Source organism: Myripristis murdjan, chromosome 14, assembly GCF_902150065.1.
Source record: "Myripristis murdjan chromosome 14, fMyrMur1.1, whole genome shotgun sequence".
Lineage (NCBI taxonomy): Eukaryota > Metazoa > Chordata > Actinopteri > Holocentriformes > Holocentridae > Myripristis > Myripristis murdjan.
In genome coordinates this window covers 32,426,392-32,446,688 of record NC_043993.1, presented here as the reverse complement: position 1 = coordinate 32,446,688, position 20,297 = coordinate 32,426,392, and the positions used below count along the sequence as shown (strand labels likewise).

At 40.2% G+C, this 20,297-nt stretch overlaps 2 protein-coding genes across 3 annotated transcripts; both read right to left on the bottom strand.

Moving 5' to 3' along the window:
* Positions 1 to 3,314: 3,314 nt before the first annotated feature.
* Positions 3,315 to 9,017, bottom strand: LOC115371997 (uncharacterized). Of its 2 annotated transcripts, none has more exons than XM_030069688.1 (6): positions 8,783 to 9,009; positions 7,588 to 7,805; positions 7,314 to 7,482; positions 5,148 to 5,405; positions 4,443 to 4,502; positions 3,315 to 4,306 (listed from the first exon to the last, which is right to left on the bottom strand). In XM_030069688.1, exons 2-6 carry the CDS (start codon positions 7,801 to 7,803, stop codon positions 3,969 to 3,971), a joined length of 1,041 nt encoding a protein of 346 aa, XP_029925548.1. In that variant the 5' UTR covers positions 7,804 to 7,805; positions 8,783 to 9,009; the 3' UTR covers positions 3,315 to 3,968. The 2 variants fall into 2 exon arrangements, with proteins under 2 accessions (XP_029925548.1, XP_029925549.1); XM_030069689.1 differs by having other exon boundaries at positions 4,132 to 4,306; positions 5,148 to 5,422; positions 8,783 to 9,017.
* A 5,217-nt stretch (positions 9,018 to 14,234) lies between these two features.
* On the bottom strand, positions 14,235 to 17,865 carry tlcd5b (TLC domain containing 5b). The gene is made up of 3 exons (XM_030069020.1): positions 17,663 to 17,865; positions 17,126 to 17,321; positions 14,235 to 15,996 (listed from the first exon to the last, which is right to left on the bottom strand). Exons 2-3 carry the CDS (start codon positions 17,313 to 17,315, stop codon positions 15,449 to 15,451), a joined length of 738 nt encoding a protein of 245 aa, XP_029924880.1. The 5' UTR covers positions 17,316 to 17,321; positions 17,663 to 17,865; the 3' UTR covers positions 14,235 to 15,448.
* Between the last annotated feature and the right edge of the window lie 2,432 nt (positions 17,866 to 20,297).

Sequence of the window (20,297 nt, the reverse complement as noted above, 5' to 3'; positions counted from 1 at the left end):
TGATGTGTTACTGTTTAGTCTGCTGGAGTCCTTTTTCCTCTACTGTAAACACTTTGACTGCTGAAAATTAATTTAAAATGTATTAAACTGCTGATAGCAAAGCTACAATGAAAATAACTGCAGTGAAATATTATGATGACAATATTTAAACTTTTTTTCTCTAGTCATTATCAGTCTGGTTGTAGCTCATAAAGATGAATTAAACACAGATGAATAGCTCTGTATTCTGCAGCTGAAATTAGACTGTCGGGAAATATGTGGAAACTGACTTCACTACATAATTATTAATATTATTTGTAGCCTTCAGCACATATTTGAAAGGCAAGGTTACGAAAAGCATGAAACCAAGGATCAGTAAACAGAGCGGTCATGTCCAGATCAGGCGTATTTCACAAACATTTAAACACCTTCAAGAAATCTGGCATCGATCCCGAATCACTGATCTGATCAACTGATTGAAGATGACGAGCAAATTAGCAAGAACTTAGTAAAAAGTTACAAAAAAAATTACAAAAAAAAAAAAAAAAAAATCATGATGAAAATGATCTGAAAATTTGAAAAATGGAAAGAAACAAAACAAAAAGATAGCAGTCAGAAGGAAACAAGAAAATTCTTAGCAAATCAGCAAAAATAATCAATCATAAAAACTATAACGTTTATTTGGTCTTACATTGATCTAGGACACAAGAAAATAATAGTAATAATAATGAGGATAAAAACATTATTACATGCTCCTCCAGCTGTCTTCTGTCCTCCTCTCTGTACCACTCCCTCCTCTCTCTCTCTTTCTTTTCTCATATCCCCCTCTTTCTCAGTGCTTCTCAAGTCAATTCATCTCAAATGGGATTCACTGGCATGAAAACTGAGGTCATACTGTTGCCATGTTACAAAATATTACATTGTGTCACATTATGTTGTGTGACAATGTGTAACAAATGCTAGGGGGGATTGAGGGCATGAATGAATGAATGCCCCCCCCCCCCACCCCCCCAGCACTGAAACAAGGCATTTTTCCCCCTTCAGTAATGTGCTGTGATATAAAATGACACCAATGGAAGAAACAATTAAACTCTTTCAGACAGAAATAATTCAGTTCACAGAAATGCCACTTGTTTTTGAACACAGCTGCCTTTTCTCAGTCGTTTTAAATGGTTTTCTCTTCATCCTGCAGCCTCTCCCATTCTCTCTCTCTCTCTCTCTGTCTCTCTCTCTCCCTCTCTCTCCCGGGCTGACCACGCAAAATCAACATCAGGCCACTTATCTGTCTCTCAAGTGACAGAGCAAATACATCTATCAGTCCATGTTCATATGTAAACAGGTCAGCACTCAGTTATCAGTCAGGTTTATCTCAAATTAGGAAAAGCTGTTGGACATTTGTGACTCTCACAAACAGCGAGTTGAGGCACAAGCTGGAGGTGAGCGCTTGTAAACTTTTAACTGCGCTGTATTTCAAGTTGTTCTTCAGCCGCTGTGACAGACGTTCATGGCAGTGAGACTGTGTGTTACACTAACGCCGTCTACACATTGCATTGTTCAGTGCCGCAATATAAAGTATGTAATTAATCTACAGATTTCTGAATGAAAACTCTTGGTTTATTGAGGGAATATCATCAGTAGAAGTAACAGGTTGGCTCCTTTTTTCAATAGAACATAAGTGAATGTATATTTTAGGCCAGGATTTCCTGACTTCCTCCTTTTTTAAGTCAAGGACCCCCAAAATCCATTCACAATAGTCCGGACCCGCTTTAACAGGATAAAGACTCCCTGCTGAGAGAGTCACTGTTGGATTTGAAGAAATCTTTTCCTTGTTGTTCTAACTTCCAGAATGTCGTTAAAAAAAAAAAAAGTCAGATTAATTTCTTCTTCCTCTTGCTGGTAAATCTCTGTGACCCTCTCAAGGACCCCTGGGGGACCCCAGTTTGAAAAACACCCTGGTTTAGGCTATACTGTTGTCAGTTTTTGGATCACACACACACACACACACACACACACACACACAGCACCATGTCATGAAAATATGTGGAGGAGGTGAAGAAACCTAGACTTGAATCTTTACTCCACTTTTTTTTTGTCCCTATCAATCATAAACTAGCTGTTAGACCCTTAACAAGTAGAACAGCCTGAAGAAATACTTTTCCTTCTTCTCTCTCTCTACCCCTCCCTCCCTCCCTTCCCCCACTCTCCATACACATGTATATCCTCTCTCGCCCATCCAGCCTGGCTTTACATGTTAATTAACCTGCAGGTGAACCAGCGTTTGAAAACCACTGATTGTTTTTTCTTTGCATGTTTCCATCTCTGTTTAAGACCCACATGTTCCTGCAGTCTCTGGTGAAGTTATGGATGTAAAGGAATCTGCTGCTTCAGAATAAAAGCGCGGGGGCTACCTGCTGTAAGGCCCGGTGGGACCCACGCCCCCCCCGCCCCCACTGCTCTGGCTGAGCTGGACGATCCTCCAGCTACAATCACAGGGGACAATGGCGGTGGAAATGGGTATTTTGTAATCCCGGCAGCATCACAATGCAGTCTGATCTCATGCTAATTCACAGGAATGCTGTCAGCGGGGAGCAAAAACCTTCCTGACAAGAAATGTAAATCAGCAACATGCAAGTGGAGATGTTTCAGTGGGGAAAAAAACAGAAACAAGGGGAAGTCCGCCGCTGTGTGGCCCTGTGAAGTGATTCATGAGCGTCAGGATTTACATGACTTTATCTGCACTTTTATCACAGTATAGTCATGTATCGTCTGTGGTTCTCAGTTGTTTATACATTAAACTCTGCGTTGGATTCTGCATGAAGACTTCTCTTGCTTTGTGGCACAAGAAATAATAATTGTACCCTGTGTTTTTATAAATGTCCGCTGATAGGGAAAAAAAAGTATATATATATATGTTTTTCTGATTTAAACTGCAGAGAACTGTAAAAGCCACACATCACCATCTGTAAGCTTGATCGTCTTCATTTTACCTGCAATTTCTCTCTTTGTGGTGTTTTCTTTGTTTACTGTAATTTTTTTGTTTTTTTAAACATTAAAAAAACCCTCATGAGGTAATTTTGTGGTAATTTTATTATCTAACAAATTATAGGAATTTTTCCTGTATTGTTTTTTCCCCCCGTCATTTCATTTCACTTCTTTTCTTTACTTTTCCTTTTTTCTTTCCTGTTTTTGTGCGTTTTTCCCATTTTTGTCATTTTATGCTGTTTTTTTCCCCATCTAATTTTCTGGTCTTTTTCAGGTTACTTTTAGGTTTTTATTGATTTCTTGTTAAATTTTGGGCTATTCTTCCTAATTTGCTAATTGCATTGTTTCCCATGTTTTTTTTTTTTTTTTTTTTTTTTTTTTTTTAAATTCAAGTGAATTTGCTCACGTTTCAAGTGAATAGATATTAGAACCAAACTCAGTTTATTTTGTGATATTTGTGATCCTGAACTTAACGCAACTCACAAATGTCATTAAGGGGCAGGGCAAACTAATGAGTGGGGTCACTGCAGCCATCAAAAAAAAAAAAACAAAAAAAAAACAAATTAGCGGGGGGCCAAAGCCTAGTCATCCGCCTGTAAACGTCTGTAAACATGAGAAAGAAAAATAAAATTACAGGATAAATCCGATCCAGTCCTCATGGCGTCACAGTGTAAACGGCTGAAGCCACATCACATCTGTACAGGAAGTCCAAAGCACCAAATCAGGGCTGAACCGAACATTTAACAGACACTGAGAAACTAAATGGTTTCTCTCCTGTGTGGACTCTCATGTGTGTCCTTTGTGTGAGCAGCTGAGTGGTTTCTCTCTCTTTGCAGCATCTCGTGTCTATTCAAGGAGCCTCTTTGTGTAAAGTTTTTTTTTTTTTTTTTTTTTAAACCACAAACAGAACAACTCGATAGTTTCTCTCCTGTTTTGTCCGTGACAGAGCAGGAAGACGGTTTCTCTCTTTTGTCACATCAGGTTCAGAGAAGAGGAGCTGCTCATCACTAGCTGGCTGTAAATGCTCGCTCTCCGCCAGTTTCTGTCTCCATCTGTTCAGTGGAGCTGCTGGCGACAGGCTCGGCCTCTCGGTTCTCCTCACTTCGGCTTGGATGAAGCAATGAGGGTTGAGCTTTCTCCTCCTCATCTTCACTCTTCACAGCGACAGCAGTGAATGGGAACTCGGTGGTATCGAAGTCTTGCAGCTGGGCCCAGACTTCCTCCTTTTCCTCCTTTTCCTCTTTAATGTGTGGGAGCTCGGGCTCCTCCGGGTCCTGACTGGGTGTCTGCTCCTGCAGCTCAGGGGGAACCTCCTCTTTAATCACCAGGAGCTGCTGAGGCAACACTGAAACACACACACACACACACACACACTGAGGAAAACCATCCTTGGAAGTTTACCTCGGCCTCTCACCATTTCTTCATCATGTTATTGAGACCCACTTTATGTGTATGAATTTACAGACAGTGCATAAACACACCTTTCCTTTTCCGAGGAAGCACGGCGCCGGCAGCCGGACGGCCTTCATCCACAGCTTCTTCTGTTAGAGGGAAACATTTAAAAGATGTAAAAATGATTAAAGGATGTGAAAACTGTCAAAATTCATGTGAACCACAACAAATTTACAATAAAAACTGTACCAGACATTTATATATGTATAAATACATATATAAATACATATATAAATGTACCAGACATTTATATAAAAGCATGTTATGCGTGCTGCTGGAATAGTGATGGAACAGGAAGCCACCACTGCAACAAGTCAGCTGCTCAAGTTTCTTCCCTCCTAGATATTCCACCATCAGCTAGAAGTGGGATTATTGCAAAGTGGAAGCGTTTAGGAGCCACAGCGACTCGGCCACCAGGGGGTGGCACCACGTAAAGTTACAGAGCGGGGTCGCCGAGCGCCGAGGCTCATAGTGCGTAAAAGTGTCCGACGCTCTGCCGCCTCAGTACCTGCAGAGCTCCAAACCTCCTCTGGCATCAGCATCAGCACCCAGTGCACAAAGCAGCTCCATAAAGGCGTGGCCGGCTGAGTTTGGGGTGGAGGAACTTGAGCGGCCTAAATCTACTGCAGGGTCGGCGTGGTGGATGACCAGGGAAAAATGTGGCGTTAAACACACACTTTGACATTACAGAAAATAGTCTAGTCATCTAGTCATGTAGCTCCTTTTCTGATTACCTTTTGTAGAAGAAACTGGAGACGCTGCCGGCAGTCCTTGGGAATGTGGAAAGGTCTGGCAAGCTCTGGGTCGCGCCGGCTGTACGGTCGAGGACGCCGCAGCCTGACGGGCTCGTCGGGCCGTCGCTGGTCTAGTCGGAGCTGCTGAGGGACGAAGGCGAGACGCCTCTGCTTGGGGATCTGGAGGGACCATCGGTGGTCTAGCTGGGGCTGACAAGGCTTCATCCGGTTTTCCTGCAGCACCTTGTGGGGTCCAGCCTCCACAGGAGAAAGAACTGAGCGAGTTACAGAGCTGACGTCCACCCAAAAAAGAGCATCTGGCCCAATAACAAGCGCTCCATACATTCTGTGTGAGTAAGATGTTCCTGAATCAGTTAGTGTTGTGTAAATAACATGATTTTCTTAACTGTAAGTGCCAGTATGTCAAGAGACTGTAATGCTGCTTCATCAGATCAAGCCCTGCCTGTCTTATTGCATTCTGACCGACATAAACTCCTGGAGTTAAATAAAACGTTTCGCCTGTCAGTTCCAGGGAGTCCAGCTTCAAACAAAAATAATCCTTTATGCACCCGCTGAAATTAATTTGCACGTACGATGTGACTGTATCGCTGGAATTTGAAAATTACAAGTGCAACCATAAATATGATCAATATAGCGTTTCATTTATTACAGTAGAGTATTAGACATTTGGAAATATATACATTAATAATTTCTACACAGCTGCTCAAAGCGCCTGGGTTAACTTGACAGTTTTAACTACAGAATCATGAGTATACATGGATTTGATGGATTTAATATTTAATATGCAATGTTAAAAACACACACATGGGCCCTCTGCTGCAACACACCGCCTCTGGTACAGTGAGGCATTTATTTTTAGTTAATTTTAATCATTTTTAAACAGCTTGTAGTCGCTGACTCAGTGTCATGTTGCCTTCTGTTTCTTCTTCTCTGCCAGTTATTTTGGGGATTTGTGCTGATCTTGAGTCCACCAGAGGGTTTCCTCGAATGGTGACTCAAATAATCGATTTGTCTGTAGCATCCCATGTAGGAACGTTATAATAATAATAATGAATTCGTAATATTTTAGAGTATTTATGACTCTCCTACATATTTTTTTGCTTTAAAGTATCCTGGGAGGATGACGGCGTATCAGTGCCACTGTAGAGAAAAAAATATGAGAAAAAACTCAGAATTTAGATTAGAGTCATACATTTACGAGAAAAAAAAGGTCATAAAGTTACATCTTTAACTCTCTGAACCTCTGAACGGTGAGCCTATTTAATACGCACATTTACAGATTCTCTATAGCAGGTTTCATTTTGGTGGTGTCTATTTTAACAGCATTCATACGTTTGTTTTGTTTGCTCAGATTTAATTTTCCTTTTTCACTTAATTACCATTTTTACGTGTCTCCACCTGTGTTACAGCTGGACACACAATATGTGACGGCCTGAGCTGAAAAATCTGCTCAGACGTAAGATTTTTGAATAACAGTTCATTTAATTCAGCGGCCAAGAGAATGCTGCTCGCCACAAGGCTGAAAAATCAACCATGAAAGAATCTTCTTTTTAAAAAACCTGACCTTGAATACCTGATCTGATTTTGTTGAACTGAACTGATTTAAAGAAAAATGTTGAAGGATCTGCCTAACGCGATGATGCCCTCGCACCATCATCTTCGAAGTTTATCTGTACCCCCCAACCCCCCCTTCTTTTTTTCTCGTCTTAAATTGTGTATCATTGTAATGTCTCTTTTGTTATGTTATTATACTTACTTTTACTCCTTGGCTTTTAACCCAGCCTGAGAGCTGCAGAATCTTGTAATTTATGGTTGTTATATTTTTATGTTTTGTTTTTTTTGTTTTAATGTTTTATATTTTTATATTTTTATGTTTTATGTTTTTACACTTTGTACGTTTTATGTTTTTTACATTTTTATGTATCTACGTTTTCTTTTTATGATTTTATGTTTCTTCTATGTTCTGATGTCTTTTATCCCTGTGTACAGCACTTTGGTCAACCTGGTTGTTTTAAGTGTGCTTTATAAATAAATTTGGATTTGGATTGGATTGGATGTTATGTGAAATGTGGTGCTGTCATTGTCTTTTTTGTTTTTTTGAAAAATTAAAAAATATAAATATATCTTAAAAAAAAACAACCTTACCTTGAATGACAAAGTCGTATAGCTCCTTCATTTTATCGAGACATGCCGTGGACGTCTCTGTCAGCTGGCAACGAGGCGCTAAAACCTCGGATACCCAGGCGTTTGGCTTTTTTCTGGGCTTCGACATGAACACGACAGCCCGAACTCCCAGGGACTGCAACTTCTCGAGCTAAACAGACCAGGACACACACACAGGAAATATGAATATTAAAACTTATAGCAACATTTGCCAACAGAATCTATCAAAACAATAAGAGGGACTTGATGTGTGTACCAAGATGTGAGCTTGATCACGGATGTGCGAGGTGGTCCGGTTTCTCAGGTTGCTGCTGACCCAGCTGTCCCGCTTCTGATCGAACTTCTCCATTTTCCTCTTCAGCCTCAGTTTGTGCGGCTGCTCTGCCTTGCAGGTTTTGCAGGTTTTGCACGCGACGTAGAGCTGCGTGCGGCACACCACGCACGTTTTCATTGTGGACCCCTGGCTCGGCATGTCTAGCAGAGATACAGTAACACACACACACACACACACACACACACACATACATATTATACGATGTACTTTTACTTAAATAAATCATGAGTGAACAGGACTGAAAAATATCAAAGTAATACTTAACTGATGACTATGTAGAGGTGTAGACAGATAGAAAAGGTGTCTGTGTATGTGTGTGTGTGTGTGTGTGTGAGAGAGAGAGAGAGAGAGAGAGAGAGAGAGAGAGAGAGAGAGAGAGAGGTGTGTTCAGCTGGTGGTAACAGCCAGGTGAGTCATTCTACGAAACGGGTGCCATCTCCACTTTGCAATTTTCAAAATTTTCATCAAGAGCAAACTTGTTTTTTTTTAAAATCCACAACATGAAAGGCATCTTAAGCCTCTTAAAACAAACAAACAAACAAACAAACAAAAAAAAAAAAACATATTTTCCCACCTCAGGCATAAAATCCTTATCAATATTTTCCTTTTTATTCAGACATGGGAGCCATTCGTGTACCACCCTGTCACAGATAATATGTAGGTACACCATTTGAGTAGTAATACATGAAATAAATTTTAAAAACCTAAGTTTTTCCTACAAGTAAAATGTCCTCTTTTTTTGGGAAACCATGAATAGAAAGTATGTAATTTAATCCTTTTTTTTTTTTTTTTTTCCATTTTTAGATTCTTAATCTTGATATATGAATTCGACATGTCAGTGGCCTCATTGTTTGTACAAAAAATACTAATTCACTTCAAAATTTCAAATAAGGTTTTTTTTTTTTTTTTTGATTAGTCTGCTGAACAGAGCAAAACAAAAGCAATGCTCATCCCTCTTGCAGCTTTAGTGGAAGAGAACTGAGTTGGGACACTGCACACAGAAAGGCTCATGTGCTCATATTTCATCATGAACTAAGCAGCGGGATTCATCCACATCCACGACTGTCGTTTTATTTGCCTTTAATTCATTTGACAATTAGTCGACAGTCTCACTCACCAGCACCGGAGACAGAGAGCCTCCACAGCACACTGACGCGTACAGGTGCGCCAAAACGACACAGTGGCTTTAAATGGACCTCGGCCGGGCGGAGGAGAGCTAAAATGCTAAAAATATGAGCGGACCCTGGCGAGCTGAACCCCGCCAGCTCCACGTGTTGACATACAGCTGCAACACTGCTCTATGGAAAGCCGGGAGGGTCAATATTCATCTCGCTTTCCATACTGGTCAGACTTGACATGGATCCACGCCTTGCCTGACTTTACCTGTTGTGATTCATTTGCGGTCCGCGCATGCGCATATAGGTTAACGCTGGAGGTGCGCCAAAGCAACATTATAATATAGAAATAGACCGGACGCGTGCAAAAGTAACAAAACCATGACCAGCCCTAACATTTCCCAACTTTAGTAAAACATGAAGTTAAAATTGGTGTAAATCTTCGCCCCCTGCTGGTGAAACGGCTGCAACTGCACGCCACACAAGCGTAACCTTTACACGCTCAGGCATATAGATATAGGCATGGCTAAACGTGACACTGACACGCTTAACCCGGCTCTCAAACATATCCATGCACTTCTCAGCATAAATGAGTACACCCCCTTCGAAAAGTAAGATTTTTATCCATATCTCAATGAACACAATAACATTTTCCAAAAATTTCACATGGCTGAGTTTTATTGAACACTTGTTTAACTCCGTAATATGAAATTAAGGTTAATAATGTGACTTAGATAACAAAATCTTCAGTTTTATTCAAATTAGTTAAAGCAAAAATGAATACACCCAGCAACAAAAACTACATCTAGTATTTTGTATGACCGCTGTGATTTTTAAGGAGAGCACCAAGTCTTCTAGACATGGAATGAACAAGTTGGCGACATATTGCAACATGTATCTTTTTCCATTCTTCAAGAACAACCTCTTTTAGAGCCTGGATGCTGGATGGAGAGTGATGCTCAACTTGTCTCTTCAGAATTCCCCATAGGTGTTCAGTTGGGTTCAGATCAGGAGACATACTTGGCCATTCAATCACCTTCACCTTGTTCATCTTCAGAAATGCAGCAGTAGCTTTAGATGTGTGTGTTTGGATCACTGTCATGTTGGAAAAGTGCACGACGACCAAGGGCACGGAGTGATGGTAGCATCTTCTCTTTCAGTACAGAGCAGTACATCTGTGAGTTCATGATACCATCAATGAAATGCAGCTCCCCGACACCAGCAGCACTCATGCAGCCCCACATAAGGACACTGCCACCACCATATTTCACTGTAGGCATTAGTTCCAAAAACAGTGATCTTAGTCTCATCACTCCAGAGTCCCAGTAGTCTTCATCTTTTCCAGCATGGGCCCCGGCAAATTCTAGAAGTGCTTTTTTGTGCTTGGGCTTTAGGAGAGGCTTCCTTCGTGGACGATACCCATGCATGCCATTCCTCTGCAGTGTGCGCCGTATGGTGTCACGTGAAACAGTCACTCCAGTTTGGCTCTCTACTTCTTTAGCTAACTGCAGTGAACTTGCATGGCGATTTTCTTCAACCCTTCTCATCAGAAGGCGCTCCTGTCGAGATGTTAACTTCCGTGTGCGGCCTGGACGTCCCTGTGAGATAGTTGCACTTCCATCTTTCTTAAATTTTTGGATCACTTTTGCTACAGTATTCTGACTGATATGTAAAGCTCTGCTGATCTTCTTGTAGCCCTCACCTTTTTTGTGCAAAGAAATGATTTCCTTTCGCAGGTTTGATGACATTTCTCTTCCATGTGGTGCCATTGCTGACAGCATGAAATGGGAAGGGGTTTTCTTTGTTAAGTAATGCCCTTTTATAGTCACCTGTCTGCTGGACACCTCTTAAATGAATAATTAGACTCACCTGTGGTTGAATTCTTGTTAATTAGAATTTTGTAGTCTTACGTTTGGCTTTCCTCCTAAGACTTTAATTGAGGCGTACTCAATTTTGCAACATGGGCTTGAATGAATTTGTTAGGAAAAACACTTTTTTGTGTGTGCAAATTAACAAATCTTGTTTGCAATCAGTGACTCACATTTGTGGCAGTATTTTGTAGTATAGTAACCCACAGAAAATGTTGATTCTGAAAGGACACTAAAGGTTTTCTGACAAATGTAGTGTGGTGTACTCATTTATGCTGAGCACTGTATATCTATCTCTCTGTCTATATCTGTCTCTCTATCTATATACATATACACACCATATGGCAATAGTCCACAAGATCCCCCTGCCCATGCACCTTCATGCATGCCCTGTTCTGATAGATCTGTTTCAACCAATCAGCATGAAGCCCTTACATAGATCAGGTGTGAAAGAGCAGGTGTGAAAGAGTAGAGCTGAAACCAAAACCCGCAGGACAGGGGGATCTTGAGGACTGGGTTGGGGATCACTGCTATATGGTGTACGGTTTATATGGAGAACCAAGGGAATGAACTGTGAGTGAAGTTTTATTCTCAAAAAGGTAAATACAGGTTTGCAATAAGAGCTTGGCAGATTGAGGTGAACTTAGGTCGCAGCAAATGGCTTATAGCCTCAAGAAAAACAAAAACAAACAAACAACACATTTTTCATCCTCCTAGATCAGGCATATTTACATTATGGTAGTGGCATCCTTCAAGCAGGGAATGTACCATTTTAATCCATGTATCAGTAATTTTGCATGTTTGGCCCATTTACTACAATTTACCCACATTTAAATCACAACAAATCACTTTGCAAATCATTCAGGGGTACTAAAAATTTCACAACATTTAATCAAAATCCCTCGATTTTCAAATTTGAATTTTTGGTTGAAACAGCCAACTTATAATGTTCTGCTTCTTTCTGGGGGCTAGTTTGACTCCACCCAATTCAAGGCCTCAAAACACAACAGTGCTGTATATGATAGTGGAATGAATGGAAACCAGTGGCAGGATATCCAAGTTCTAACATAAAAGTGCTTGCTTTGTAAAAAATAAATAAATAAATGAAATAAAAACTGCAGAAATGTGAAGTTTATACATTTTGTAGAAATAATGCTGAACATGCAGAATCACTGGTACGGTCCTTTAAGGACAGAATTAAAGATCTAAATGTGTAGGAAGGCCAGCCCACAGGCCACATCTGGCCCTGAGGCAAACTCTGAGTGGCCCAGCGAGCTTGAATTAAATAGACTATTTTAATAGCAATATCAATATTGTAATTGTAATAAAAATATCTGTTAATAGCAATGTTATTGTGTTGCCTAAATAGTTACAGCACTGCGAGCGTCTAAAATCTGGAAAAAAAAAAAAAAAAAAAAAAATCTGAAGATATGTCTCTGTCAACCCCCAACACTGTAACTGATCATGAAAACCATCAGGGTAACCCTGCCTGGACTGGAAAATCCTTTATTTTTATTTTATTTTATTTTATTTTATTTTATTTTATTTTATTTTACCACCATCTCCAAATGCCAGACCAGTGTGTTTAAACTGCAATGAGTGAGAATGAGCACTCTGTTTTATTCATTTTCTGCACTATTGATGTGATGTGCCTAGGTCAGATATTTTCCACAAATATTTTTAAAAGGTTTCAAATAAACTGCTGAAAATGTCTGGCCCATCTACATTTCCTGGATTTAAAATCTGGCCCAATTGAATCTGAAATTCAATAGCCCTGATCTAAAGTATGACTGATTCAGTCCATTGGTCTCCTGTTAAAGTCTCAAATCCAGTGTTAAGTCTGGTTGTGTATTTGCATCCTTCCACGTCATAAACAAACAAGTAAGATTTGGCGGAACTCCTCCTCCTGGTTCTTGGCCGTCTTTGAAAGTGAGATCCAGTCCAACTCATAAAAACCAGGAAATCAGTCAGAAGCACTCTTGGTAGGTAAAACAAAATCATCTGGACTCATAGAACGATTTCTTTCCCCCTAATGTGGATAGCCTACAAAGCATTTGAGGTGTCCTATTAACCCTCCTATTATGTTTGGGGTCAATTTGACCCCAATCAATGTTTAACGTCTCTAAATAAATGCTTAACATCATTTTTTTTGCTTCATATTTTATGACTTTTCCTAATTTAATGGATACTATCTTGTAATCATGAAATTCACATGATGATATGTTTTCAGTGTCCTGTACGCATTTTGTACGCATCGGTGGTGTTTGGGGTCAATTTGACCCCAGGCTGTTTTAGGTGTAAAAACACCATTTTACACACATTTGTTTTGGTTTTTTTGATGATACTGAGGTCACTATAACATGCAATTTGATATTCTTCATAAAAGTTCCCTCTGCTTTAGGGCCCTAACCTAACATAACCATACCTGAAGTAGTACGGGAACCACTGACATGGGTGGATATGGGGGGAGATATTGGGGAGGGGAAAACATAATACCTACAAGAACTTCGATATTTCCCATGCTGTGAGGGTGAGGAAATATGGTTCCCATGAGGACATGAGGATAGTTCCCACCACATGGGGGAGGAGCAAACATATAAATGCTTGCACAGCAGCCTTCTAAATCATTTCTCTTGTTGCTCTGTGTAATCTCACTTTATGCTCTCTCTCAGTTGAATATGAGCACTAAGCAAAGGTTTTCTGCCAGTGAGGCTTTGTCACAGCTCTTTGACAGTGAAAGTGACACAGAGACATGTGTCTGATACAGAGGATCATGTTGAGGAGGACCCTGGTTATGAGGCATCCTCTGATGAGAATGAAACCCTCAGTTCTGACCCTCCTGTTGTCTCTCACCCACCAGCAGACACGTTACCTTCCAAAAATGGAGAGGTATCATGGTCCCTCTCCCCACATGAACAACAGGGTAGACTCAGTACTGCTAATGTCATCAAAATGGTTCCAGGCCCCAGCAGATATGCTGTCAGCCATGTCCAAGACATAAAATCAGCATTTGAGCTCTTTGTAACACCATAAGTTGGAAAGGAAATACTTGTGATGACAAACTTAGAGGGGAGGTGTGTGTGTGGGGACAGTTGGAAAGACTTGGATGTGACCCATTTGCAGGCCTACATTGGGTTACTCACTCAGAAGTTGTGTTTCTTTTTCCTGGGGTCAAATTGACCCCGAACATAAGACATGTTACTATCCTTGATAATAGAAATTGATTTTCTTTCCAAATGTTACAAATAACAGAAATCTGTTCTTAGAAATATTATTAAGCCATTAAAACACCAAAAATATATTTCTTTCCAATTTTAGGTCAATCAGTGAGATTTTATGGTGATTTGCATATTTTTCCATAGTCGCGTAATAGGAATACTGGATGTATAAGTGGGGGTGGGGGGGAGTTATGTTTTATTTAAAGGACTATTTAGGTAGTCAACAAAGAAACCTAAAGTACCTGACACAAAAACTTTGGTAAAAATTTTAATTATAATAATTTTGTTGAGGTTTAAACTGCTGGGGTCAAATTGACCCCAAACATAAGGGGTGTTAGTAAAATTTGAACATAACAGGAGGGTTAAGAGTTAAAATGCAACAGTTAAAGGGGCCATTTTTAAACCTCCATCTACTGTTATCAAATAGACATTTTTTATGGCAGCCATTTTAACATGTAATAACACGTTGAGCACTCCACTCCATTTAAAGGATCATACCGGTGATTTGGCATGCTTAGTGTAATATCTATAAAATTTATACACTTCATGTTTCTGCCAATCTTTTCCCAAAGTAAGCAGTCATGTTTTACAACTCCAATATAATTTTTCCTCATTTTTCTCCAGTCGTTGGTTTCTGTTGGTTTCCATTCAGTCGTTGGTTTCCATTCATTCCTCAACAATATGAAATTTAATGTTTGCTTTACACTACAAATTATCAGTCCTGTGCTTTATGAATGGTGATGAGTTTGTTCGCCACAGACACAGAACATTATAAGGCAGCTGTTTCAACAAAAATTCAAATTTAAAAATCAAGGTATTTTGATTATGTGTTGTGAAATCTGTGAAAATTGTTTGTGGCGAAGTAAAATTTGGGGAAATGGTAGTAAATAGGCCAAACATTCAAAATCACTGGTATGGTCCTTTAGAGTCTTTCCACTGGATGAACATGAGCAACAGCAGGACCCTGGCTCTGGAACATTCACTAATGCCATCAGTAACACTAGTGTTTACCCTGCTATTTCATGTCAAAATGGCTGCTGTGAAAAAGACCCATTGTGATACCTTGGTATAATTGCCATAAACAAATGAAACCACGGTCTCCTACCAGAAGTACTGTGAATTTTAGTATTTCTTAAAATTAAGACCACATTTCCTGTACACTTTGCTGCATCCTATCACACAGAGGATGTCGCTTCTTTGGTCGAAGGTTAACTCTCAGTGCACTGAAGAGGACATGGTCAGTGTGGTTTTTCCATCAGCCTGTCACCGCTTCCACAAGCTGCCACTGTTAGAAACTCTACAAGCTTTAGCTCTGTCTGGGCTGGAAGAACAGCGGCATCTTCTTGTTTTGTGCCACAAAGCAGTAAAACTTGTGCCATAAATGAATGCTGCATATTACATTGAACTGAGGCCGGTAAAGGCTGCCAGTCAGCAATGGTCCTGTTTGTTTATGGTAATTAAACCAATATCTCAACAGAAGTGTAATCTTTTAATCATGTTAAAATGCTGCAAAGTCCAGGTAGCATCCAAGATCCTTTTGGACATACAGTATCTGAGTTTTGAAGATGTTTGATGAGTTCCTTCATTCATTCTTGCCAGAATGTCCATCCAATTTTTGCTTGTTTTCTTCTCCTAGCTTGCGGTATTCAAGCCATTTTCTATACTTTGCCCGGCTTTTCTTGTAACCAAATCGGGCTATGTCCACCATGAATACCCATGCTAGCACATACATAGCCACTCCGCCAACTTTTATTATCAGAGAAGGTTTGGGAGAGGTGAGCTCACAGTAAAACATTATAGTGCCGACTCCCACACGCACAGTGGCAAACAGTACGATGAAGAGCAGGTCCACTGCATCGCCCAGCAGGCTGTCGTATCGGCCCACTTGGCGGAGGAACCAGCGGGACTGCAGCAGGGGGTTGGTGATCTCGCTACCAAAGATCACACCGCAGGTCTCACAGCCCGACTCGCCAAGAAGTAGCGCCAGCAAAATGCTCAGGATGCTCGCAGCATGATGGACCATCATGACAGGGCCCTCAGAACGGTAGCGTAAACACCAGCCCAAGTCAAAGAAGAAATAGCCGAGACAGACGATCATTGCCAACGTCTGGAGATCGGTGTTCTCCGTGCCTGGGGAAAGGATTTGGACAGGGTAGGTCAAACCAGCACAAGAGGACAGAATCGACCCTTTCACAGCAGTCACTTTGACATGAAATAGCAGGGTAAACACAGGTGTTGCTAGTGACATTGATAGATAGATAGATAGATAGATAGATAGATGTACTTTATTGATCCCAACCAGGGAAATTCATTGGACATTGGTTCTGCTCCATTTAGGTCGAAGAGAGCCGGGGTGTTGCTATTGGAAAAGGCTCTGTTACACTGCAATGCAATGGCACCTAAATGAATGTCATTAGTAACACCTGTGTTTACCCTGCTATTTCATGTCAAAATGGCCGATGTGAAAAAGGCCTGCTGTAATTACATGCATCTTGAAATGATGTATGATTTTTTGAACATGGTATTATGTTCATATAATTTTATAGTGATGTGGAATGTTATTTTTTGTTATCAAACAAGCTCTTGTAAGGGACACACTGGTTGAACTTTTATAAGGTTTAAAGGTGCACTATAGCTCCAGTCCAGGCTACAGTTAACCTCTGAGGGGACAATATCCCCTCAGAGGGGGTGTCTGTTGCAGCAATGTGTGTTAAGATTTGTCAGTAATGGGACGAAATATTGAGCACATGATGCCACTTTCTCAGTAATATTTGTATTGAGCTTCATTTTAAAAATTTAACGCATTACTAAAATTCACAGCAGGTGTTAAAATAAAAGGAAGACACAAAAATAATACACATTATCAAACCATTCAAATGTCATATCTAGGTGTTGAATTTCACCTCATATCACCATTTTCCTTCACTAACAACTGAGCAACATGTATTTTAAGCTGTTTTTGCTTTTGTAGAATACAAGAATTGATACTGATCCATGTGCACTAAGCTCCTGCTCTTGATTTGAAATAACTGGCTGTGACTAAAAAGGCAGCAAACATCCAACAATGGAAATAAAAATGAGCCTAAAAAGGTGGGCAAACCCTCGACTGCAAATAAAAAGGTGGGAAACCTGCAGTTGGGTGGGTGTACTATATCCCACAATATCCCCAGTGGCAACTCTCAAGTCTCCCAATGCTTTTAACATTAATATTGCTAGTTCATGCTCAATTATAATGCCATAACAGTCATTTCTTACTGACCTGGATGTGTGAAAGGCCAGGGTCCATCTATAAAGACGACATATGCCGTCAGCAACACTATCAGGACCCCATGGGACAGCGTCACCAGCCGGCAGTTCCACTCCGGCCCCCGCTGGGTGAAGGTGTAGCAGAACAATATGTAGAGACAGAGCCAGCCAATCAGGCTGCAGATCACCTCTAAAACCAGCATGGCTGTCTGTGTAGAGGAATAAAATTGATTTGAGCTTTAGGTGAGGTCAATAAACGCCTAGTAACTCCTTGCTGTGCTTGCTGTCACTTTTGCATTTTATGTATTTAATTCAAAGGCATTTACAGATCAGCAACAACATAATCTTACATGAGCAGACTATAGGAGCCATGCTTAATGGTTAGCATTGCTAGCAATCATACATTTTAGATGATTTGTTTGTGGAATAAAATATAGGCTTATTGGAATCTATTTCCAGAATAACTAAGATAATTTCTCACACAGTTACCCCAGACAGCGCCTGCCATATGTGAGAGGCAAGCACCCCACCAAACTGAGCAGTAGCTTACCTTATCTGCTTCTTTCAGTTGTCATCTAATTTGGGAAACCCTTGGAAAAAAACTCCAGCAAACGTACGCAGCCTCGGCCTCCATCACTGTGGCCCTGACCATTCAATGAAAAAAAAAAAAAAAAATCCAAAACACGGTAAGACACACAATCTTTTAAAGTGACAGGAATGTCATGTCTACTACAGACATTCAATAGATCCTACATCCCTTCCCCTTGGATCTGAGCCGTGATCCTCTTAAAGGATTAGTGTCACTACTCCTCCCCAGATACCTGGTGCGGGTCTGGGACCTGTGGCTGCACCGGGAGGCTGTTGTGTTGTGTGTTCTGGACTGAACTGACCTCCTGTTGGCCCGGGGTGTCAGCCATGGTGTGACAAGGGACATTTCAAAACGGCAGAGTGATACAGCAAGACAACTGGACTGACAAAACCTGTACGTCTCAGTTTTAGCAGCAAAGAGAAACTGAGGAAGGAAGAGTGTTGCTCTGGGGTGTGGGGAACGTGCTCTGCAGATACAGTCTCAAGAAGATATGATATTTTAGACAAGATTTTTCCAAGCAGCGTTACCAATATCTGCGGTAGCTCATAATCAGCAGCCAGATTATGTGATATGATGAGCGGGGCAGAAATGCACCAACACTCAGCATGAGCAATACATCAACAGCCTTGTATACAAGTAATTATGAATATTAGCCCATCTAGGCTACTGGAGATTATGTTAAAAATTGCTTTTGCATAATAAATTGCATGAATCGGTGAGACTGAATTTAGTCTGCTTCTTTTGCTTGAGTTAAATCTAATGAATAGATAGATCTAATTAAGGCAAGAGTTTTGTTCTGTACGTTCATATTTCATGTTAATTGTAACAAAGCAGGGTAAAAATCCAAGTAAAGCTTGACAAGGCATGGGAAATTTATTTAGCACAAAGTCATACAAATCAATGTTCAAAGAAAAAATCAGTTCAAAGTGATTTAAAAAAATAATAAAATACAGTGATAAAAGCAGAGTAAAATGTAAAAATGCAATAAAAATGCAGGAAAAAAAAACAGATTAAAACAAAAATAGAATGAAATCAGATAAAATAAAATAAGAAATGCATCCACAGGGATCATTTGCAATTGTAAAAAAAAACAAAAAAAAAACGGATGGTTAAAATGCAGAACAAAACTTAACTTAAAAGTTGTTATCGCTGTTGTAAGTAAAGACCATGAATAATTTTCAGTAATATTTATGGATACATGGGATCTCTCAGTTGCCAGCAGGTATTGCATCGGGCTTTGACATGTGACTGGACGTGTACTTTCCTTCCCTTTGCCACTGCAGGTTAATGACCCCTGGAGCTGTGAGTGACAGGCCTGCAGCATTAACCCACTTCCAGATTAGCTATAATCTGCGACAAGACAGGGCTATTGACCAGATACACCAGGATAAAGGAAAAAAATGAGCAGCCTATTGCAATGCACATGATGACTGTCAAATGTGTATTTTAATATTTGCTCAAGAGCATCAGTAGTTCTGAATGCATGTGTTTCTTTAAAGGTGCAGAATTCAAATTTGAAAACTGGGGGATTTTGATTATTCATTCATTCATTCATTCATCTTCTAAACCTCTTATCCTCACAAGAGTCGCAGGGGGTTGCTGGAGCCTATCCCAGTGCACATAGGGCGGAAGGCGGATTTTGATTATATATTGTAAAATATATGTTGTTACCCTCATCTGTCTGTCATCATGTTTGTCAGCAGTGGCTCAAAACCTGCCAGTCTCCTCATTCTCCAATGCTGAAAAAATAGATGTATTGATGTATATAGATGTATAATGTACATAATAGGTGCGTGGAAAATTGTCTCTACAGTTAATAATGAGTATTAAAATGATTAATACTTTTTTTAAAGCAAATAAATTACCTGTCAACTAATGCTTAATAAAAGTCTGTGAGTCAAAACATTTTATGTAATGGTTACCTTCATGCATTCTTCTCTTCAGTAGCATCATGAAAGCCTCATCTGCACGGGGGAAACTTTACCACCTCCTATCGCCACCACAATGTATTTCTCACACCATGTGATAAGCCAAGTGGTATTTGTGAAATGGCCCATTGTCTCCGATTTGCAAAAAACTGTGAAAATAGCAAACACTATGCAAAAGTCTAAACTGATGTCGGGGTCATTAGGAATCATTTACTCCCTGTGTGAGGCAGGTTGCCCCTTTAATGCATTCAGGCAAACAGTTATAGCACTAAGATAAAGCCTATCATTTCATGCAAAGCCCGTATAGACACAAAGAGAGAGGAAAAAGAGTTCACCACATACTCTCACCGCCTCTTGAATTTGTCAACAGGTTTACACACATTTGAAATCTGGCATTGGATTTTTGATACTGTAAATTTCCAACCAGCAACATCTTTTTTTTTTTTTTTTTTTAAAGGAAGGCAGCTGCCACCCCACCCCACGTGAGCCTTATCTCCACCAGTGGTGCATCATGTTTATGGGGCTTTATGCACTTCAGCCCTAATATAACATCCCTCCATATGTGTACATTATGTTTCAGAAGAATGGCGTCTATGCCAAGGTGCACTGAAGCTGTTCTGGTGGCTTGCGCTGGACACTTTATATAGGTTTTTCATTTGTTACCTACA